This window comes from Ciconia boyciana, chromosome 6, assembly GCF_034638445.1.
Source record: "Ciconia boyciana chromosome 6, ASM3463844v1, whole genome shotgun sequence".
NCBI lineage: Eukaryota > Metazoa > Chordata > Aves > Ciconiiformes > Ciconiidae > Ciconia > Ciconia boyciana.
In genome coordinates, this window is record NC_132939.1 from 69,025,676 (window position 1) to 69,033,425 (window position 7,750).

A 7,750-nucleotide genomic window follows, 5' to 3' on the forward strand; every position below is an offset into this window, starting at 1 on the left:
GAGAAATAAAGCATTGAAGCAAAGCATATATACTGGACAGCCAGGGCAGAGGGGATGTTGTAGAGCAATAACCTGCATCGATCCTGCACAAAGGATCAGACGGGATCCTGCACAAAGGATGCACGGCAGGGCACAGCTGCATCTCGAAGCGCTGAGGCTGCCGCAGGAGCCTGGCCTGGACAGCTATGAGTTAGCAAATTCCCTCAGCGCAGGGCTGCCATAAGGTGTCTAGACTGAGCTGCTCCTGGGAGGGGGTGTCTTCGAGAGGACGAAGCAGGGAAGCCTGGCTGGGTAAAGCCCTCTCTTACACCCATCAGTACTCTGCAGTCTTGCCTGCACCGCGCTCTCAGAGGGTTCCTAGCCAGCAGGTCAGAAAGCTTCCCGAGCTGGGTTTCACAACGCACACACGTTCACCTCCCCTTTCTATATCCTACCTGCACCTCCTACACCCAGGGCACGGCTGACTACACAGCCACACAACCCTCCCTCCACCCTGCTCACACCTCTGCTGGCATTTGTGACACCCCCACAGAGTGAGAAGACCCCAGGACCCAGGGAGGGGAAATGCCTGGCGCTAGCCATCAGTAACACACACTGGCCACAGCCACCGAGCCCCTCTGAAGCCGCAGATGTACACATGTACCTCCCTCAGCCCCCAGCCTTGCTCACTGCCTCCTTATACGTGGGGCTGGTGGTCTGGGAAATGCAGCAGTGAACGGGAAGGCAGAGCCAGACCTTCTCGTGCCCAAGCAAGAAATCACTTGCACCTCCCCAGACTGGATGTACAGACGCAATCACAGCTCTGTCATGAACCAAGGTGCAAAGCGGGCTCTTCATTTCTGTGGAAATGATGGGTAAACGACGCAGCCCGCGATGAACATCTCCACCTAGGGAGCTGCAGGGATTGCTTAAAAACAGGTGAAGAAAACTGTCATGTAAAAAATTAGCCTTCAACAATCAAGAATGGCAGGTAGAAGGCCACACTTGGTAGTCATTTGGGGTCTCACTTTGAGATCACCAAGCTATCCTATCCCAAGTCAGGGCGAATTCTTATAACCTAGCTGCACAGCAGTGTTAACACCTCTGCCCAAGGCAATCTGCACTCCCACGTGCTCCTGGTGAGCACCCCACTTCTCTGCACCCCAGGATGCTTGCAGCAGGGAACCGAGGAGGGTGGCTAACGCTGCCAGGCTTGGTACTCATCCTTTGCTTTTTTTGGAGCAGTGGTACGATGCAGAGTGCACCTTCTTCCTGCCAGCCCTGAGTCATCCAGCTGGCAGCACAGCAGCTTCAGCTAGAGCGTGGCCAACTCAGCCCCTTTTCCCTCTGGCAGACGAAACAAGGAGATGAATGATTATGCTGATAACACGAGTGGTTTGGGACCTTCCTGCATGAAAGACTGCTGACAGAAACAAGAGCTTGGATGATTACTGGCCACCAAACCTGTTACAACAGACACATCTCAAATGCCAAAATCCAACGTGAAACTTTTTAACGATGACACCTACTACGACTTACATGAAGCTACAGTGCCTTAGCTGGCTCTGAAACAGCAGCCATGCCTACCGCTGTGGAATTCCCAGGCTGAGTTCATTATTAGCATGCTTCAGAGACACAGGCACACAACTACCTTGGGAAGAAAGCAGATCAGACAGAGGTTTTTCTAGAAGTTTTTCAGGAAGTTTGAGGTCACATTAGACAGCTATGTGGCTATGTCCATGCCAGTTCACGTGCCAGCACGGGTCGATTCAAGGGCAAGGTGGGCAACTCTCAGAGGGAATCTTATTCCCACCTGTGTTTGTCAAAAGACCGTCATAAGAGAGTGCTACCAAAAGGCCATCATCTATTTGTCAGGTACAAATCCTGGGCCTGCTCGCTTACCCACATTTAAGCCTAGCCAGATTCAGGTGTGACACAATGACTGAAACGCATCTTGCATGAATACATCTCCAAAACTCTCGCTTCACCCCCAGCATGAATTTTCTGCACCGTCCTTCATCCAGTCTGTCAGCAACCAGCCTCCCTTCACAACCAGTATTTGATTTAGTCATTTCTGACATGAAATTGTTTTTACCCTTTTGTTGTTAAAATTGACTGAAAATAAAGTTTGGTAAATGTGCCACGAAATCGTAGGATATAGCATGAAAGGTGATTACGCCCTGGAGAAAATGTTTATGTATATAGAGTGCTTCAAATACGTTTTACTGGCTTGGCAAAGTTCAGCGCCTTCTCTGCAGCCCCCACCCCATTTGGGAAATTTGCTTTCAGTTACTTTATTGCCGTAACACTTAACCTTCCTTCAACTGATAGCAAATGTGAGCATTTCTGGCAGGACCAAAGGAGCTGGGGTCTCTCCAGACTGAAGTGACTTTCGGAGGTGATCCACGGGACATCCTGTGCCTCCCAGAGCACGATGATACCTGCACCAGACACACTCCCCTGCTGGAGAAGGTTCCAGTCAATGATGCAGGGGAGTTAATATAAGGCCTGCTGCCTATGAACATCACCTAAGCCCTAAACAACATTTATGTGTGCTGTTTCTCACCCATGGGCTTAGCAGAGAAAATGCAGCAAGGTACAACCGACTCCATACGCTGCTTCCCCCTTCCATTAATCAGGCAGGCAGCCAACGCCGAAGCCGCTCGCGTCACGGACACGACATGAAGCATGACGAGGGCACCATGTCACCGCTGCGAGGCAGGCTCAGGGCATCTCGGTTCTTCCCACAAAAGGGGAAAGGCAGGCTGATCTTGCTCCTGCTCTTCTTGTAATGGATCAGACCACGCTATTCAAATTCTTTGTACAACGCTGCTGCCTCAAAACCAAAGGCACAAAGACCAAGCATCATGTTTAGTGGTTTGGGTCTCTACCTTGCAATGTTGTCTTGTCTCTTCTTTCAAGTCCCAACGTTTCATTTTCTTTTCTCGTTTACAAGCTAGTAATTTGGTTGTGAATCTTCTCATATTGAGTGGCTTTTTGTGTAAAGGCCCGCCTGTCTGAAACATCTCAGCTTTCACTGTTCAGGAGGTTCCCAGCATTCAGAGTCACAAAGAAATGCCAGTAAGTGGAATCTGAAAATCCACCATAAAAGATCAGAAACCAAATAACAAACAAAAAGGATATTAGCACTATCAGTTAAAAAAAAAAAAAAAAGACTACCAAAATAGTCCTTTTCTTTCCAGTTTAACCCGCTGCTGTGCAGTCTGCAAGTGCGGCATCGATGATCTCAGCCTGCCCGCTGCTGGAGAGGAGTCCCTTCTCCCCGAAACGGCTGCTCGGCCCTTCCTGGCAATCGGGCTCCTTTAAGAGCTCTCACGAATCTCACATCCAGTTTGAAAATCCTGACCAAGAAGTACATATAACCTCTGTAATCCCTTTTATGGTTTTGAAACTGAATTCTTGATGAGTGGCTCATTCTGGTTACAACACGAGCCATGATGGGAAACACGAGAGATTTCACACAATTTGTTCCAGTCTGTGCTGTTTACATGAGTGACTGGGAGCAGAGATCTCCAATGGCTTTACTCTAATGGGGAAGCCTGCTGCTGAGCATCTGCAACTGCCAAGCGCAAAGAATTTCAGAAAAAAATCAGTATAACCTACTATAAACCTTCATCGAGCTGGCTGGACTTCACCGTGCCAATGAGGATTTAGACTAACAACCCTTATTTCGGGAGAAGCAGGGTCCCTTACTCTTACCAAAAAATTACACCTCTGCAGCTCCCTCAGCCATTCATCCAGCAGCTAGCAGCAGTTGTGAGGCCTACGCACCGCTTCGCACGTTCAGGAAGAGAGCCTTAAAACGATGCATAGCCTTATGCTGACCTTCTGCCCAGGGCTAAATCCTACACTTGGTGCATTACACGCCCCTACACGAGCTCCCAGGGATGCGTGTATGTGACAGTAACCCAGCTCTGATAGCTGGCCGGAGGCAATTTCTTCTGGGTGCCATATACTTACTCACCCTAATTCGCTCTGTGACCTTTAAAAAAGCAAATTATTTTTATGAAACAAAGGAGAAGGGTTGCACTAAGCAGTTGCCTGTTTTCAGGCCTGACTAACCAGAGAGTAACTAGGACAAAGTTTGATCCGTTTCAAAATAGCGTAATATTTTTAATGACCCATAAGCCCATTTTTAGAACACAGCGAGGACTTTCTGCCTTAGTTTGAGTAAAAGCCTGAGACTCCTCCTTCGCCAGCTAGGCTGAAAAATGTAGCAGTGGAAGAGTCACCCCATGGACTGATGTCACCAGACAATGCTGCAGTCACTGGATGTAAACACATCTTTCAGGGCAATGAGGTTCTGTTGTATAAATGCACACTTTTATTAAAAGGGGCTTTTTTTTCCTAGTAAAAAAATACAGGCATTTTGCTCTCTTATTTATTACCTGCAATGTCAACCAGCCTGGCAAAGTGCTGGGAGATCACTCTAGGAATATGTAAACCTCTGTTGAAGCTAGGGTATGATTTTGAGCTCTGGATGGCTTGCAGCAGAAGGTGGCTGATCCCACAGAGATCCACTTGGATCCATGGACGGTTCCAGATTCTTGCAAAACTTACAGAGACGCTAAGGAAGAGTTCAGCAAATCAGTGACACATCACATTTCACTCGAGTACGGCTTAGCAGCATGTTTAGACTGAGGGATGTGCCTAGTTGGCTTGCTGGATCAAGGCTATACTTTCCAAGATGATGTTTTCTCCATTTATAGCCGTTTTGGCTTCATTTGCATTTTCTTCTCATGCTATCAAGATCTGACAGGAAAGCACAAGTGCGTGTACGTGTGTGCAATACACAACACACACAGAGACGGGACTGACAGCTCTGTGAGACAAAGCTGAGAACGTCAGCATATTCACTGGGAAGTTTTCCCTCCAGTTTACCTGAGGGTCTAACGACCTTCGTCAAGAGTCACAGTTAAAAATGGCACTGATCAAACGAGCGCTGCTCATTTTTTCCTCGCTCTCTTGCAAAAAGACCACTACCCGCTCCGTTTGCTCAAATCACACACTCCATTATCCGAACGCTTCCGTAAACGTGTCCCCGATCATTATCATGGGAAATACTACACTCATCTGTACAAATTAGAATGCAATTTGTGTATCTAAACATCACAGCTCAGCTCGCCTGCTCTGCCTGACGAGCACGGACGAGCGAGTTCGCGTGGAACAAAACTCAGGGAAAATGACGAATTATGCTCCTCAGCAGCCTCAAATAACGGCAAATGGCTGTAGAAAATCGGGTTTTACACAAAACGAGCAGCGCATCAGTGGAAGCCGGTAAAGCGATACATCGCTGAGCACTGGACGCAGGAGGTCGGCCGCAGCCCTGGCTGTACACAGGGTAAAAGGCGGCAGGAGCCCCTTGGCTTGCCCGCTGCAGCCACCTGTGGGACCAGCTTTGGCTCCCGTGGGGAAGCAGCTGCCGGTGGATCCCGTGGATCCAGGCCCGCGGCCGGCGGGCGGCTCCGGAGGAGCGGGGAAGCCTCGCAGGAAGACGCCGCAGAACCTCCTCCTCCTCCCGCCACCCCGCTCCGCTCCCCGGCGACGCCGCTGCCAGCTCCCCTGGGCTCGGGCGGGGTTTGTCAAGGGATGGATTTAAAATGGCCCCTCTCTGGAGGGTCTGACACACCGACAGAGCCCTACAGCCTCCAGAAACGTGAAAAGCCCTTTGGAGGAGCGACCTGCCGGGGAAGGCCGGCGGCTCCGTCTGAAGGAGAAGGTGGGGGTGAGCGGGACTCCTGCTCCCCGGCTGAGGTGACAAGCCCCGTCCGCACTGGGACTGAGGGCAGGTGCTGTGGGGACAGCAGCGATGGGGCGAGGGACGCCAAGGCAGGCCGGAGGAGAGCCGGGGCGGCCGGAAGGCTCCCCACGGAGGCGGCTGCCGGGGGCGGCGGCGGGGCCCCGCACACGCCAGGCCGAGGGCGGTGCCAGGCCAGGGCCGCCTCGCCCGCCCGGCACCCCAGCGAGGCCCCCGGAGCAACGGGCACCTCCAGCCCAAAGCCCCCCTCCCCGGCCGCGCTGCCAGCAGGCAGCAACCGCAGGCAGGAAGGGAGGGGCGGCCGGACGCCCCCGCCGCCGGCTCCAGAGCCCAGAAGGGATGGCGGGGGTGGGGGGGGTGTTAAAGATGCCGGTGTGGCCCCACGGAGGGAGCGGGCGGCCCTCCGCCCCCTCAGGCCCCTCCCGGGGCGGCCGAGCCCCCCGCGGCCTCCCGCCGCAGGCCCCGCGCCCGCCGGCAACACCGCCGCCCCGCCCCGCCCCGGCGGCCCAGGCCCAGGCGGGGCCGGGCGCGCCCCCCGCCCCGGCCGCCCCGGCGTGGAGCGGGCCGCGGGCCGCCGCAGGCCCGGCATTGTTCGCGGCCGCGGGGCGCGCCCGCCCCGCCCGGGCTCGTCCCCCCCCTCCCCCGCCCCGCCGCGGGAGCCGCCCCGCCGCCCCCCGCCGCCTACCCCAGCTGCTCCTCTCCCGGCGGTTCCGGGCCATGGCGGGGCGCGGGGCTGCCCGGGCCGCGGCGGCTGCGGGAGGCTCCGTGCGCGCTCCGAGCCGCGCTGCGTCTGGCGCGGCTGCCGCGGTGGCGCGGGGCGGGCGGGGGAGCCGGCAGCAGCATCCCCGCCCGCCGCTACGGCGTGGCACGGCACGGCACGGCACGGCGGCCCGGGGCACCCGCCCACGCCGCACCCGCCCACGGGCGTCCACCCCCCGAGGGCACCCCTGCGCGGGGCATCAGGCGTGGACACCCGCGGGTCAGGCAGGGGCAGATCCAGGGGCACCCACCGCCCGGGGTAGCCGCACCCAAGGGTGCCACCCCCCACGGGGCACCCGGTACCCCCACGGGCACCCACCCACGGTGGGGGGACATGCCTGGGGGATCCAGGATGCGCCTGCACCCAGGCCACTCCTGCCAGGGCCCTGGGCTCACGGGGGTACCCACATGGGGGGCATCCAGACCTGGGGAACACTAAGCATGCTCATGGGCACCCACACCCTGGGGGCATCCCCACCCGGGGCACAAGGCTCATCTGGGGCACTGGGCACCCCCATGGGCACCCACCTGCGTGGGGGCAGTGGGCACACAGCTCCCCGCTCAGCCTGCCCAGCACGGGACGGGCTGGGACCCATGCCCACGCACACCTTCCCGAGGGGGACACACACACAAACACCCACCCGGCCGGGGTCACCCACATGCACAGAGCACCCAGGTGGGACGCACACCCCAAAGCAGAGCCACACGCAGCATGGCTCACGCACACGCAGAACTCAGACACGCTACGCGCCCTTCCCAGAGCACGCAGCGAGCGCGCAGGCGCACGTGGGCTGAGAAATCACCGGAGGGATCCTGCCCTGGGGTGGGGGTCAGCCAGCTCCTGCTCCCCCGATTCTGCCTGTGCCCACAGCATCCACGGGCAGCAGGAGATATGCGCTGTATATGTGCAGATGCAGCAGGCAAGGTGCAGCTCGAGGACCTGGGCTTGGGCACCCCTGGAGAAGATTTAGCTGCAGTACGATTGATAACACGCACCTTCCCTCCAGATTTCCCTCTAACAGCCAGCGCTTGCCCCCTTGTATTTGGGACCGATTCAGCGCTCTGCCACGTGAGACCGTGACTCAGCCCGAGCGCATGGGAACGCCCAGGCACAAAACTTTGGCTGGGGAGCAGCGGTGCAGGCCCCGTGCCCCGGCTGCCCCGAGGTGCCCCTTGTGCCCTCAGCCACAACATCCCACCTGAGGGGACGCGGGGAGCACGTTCTGACTTCTT

The 7,750-nt window shown here is 56.3% G+C and overlaps 1 protein-coding gene across 2 annotated transcripts in view; it reads right to left on the minus strand.

Moving 5' to 3' along the window:
• ATL1 (atlastin GTPase 1) overlaps positions 1 to 6,647 on the minus strand; it is a 33,874-nt gene extending 27,227 nt beyond the window's left edge. The window contains exon 1 of one of the 2 annotated variants that reach the window (XM_072865084.1): positions 6,444 to 6,647. In XM_072865084.1, the coding sequence (XP_072721185.1) occupies positions 6,444 to 6,477 (34 nt within the window). In that variant the 5' untranslated portion in view covers positions 6,478 to 6,647. The remainder of the gene's footprint in view (positions 1 to 6,443) is intronic. The other variant, XM_072865085.1, reaches the window with a different exon arrangement.
• Positions 6,648 to 7,750: the final 1,103 nt, after the last annotated feature.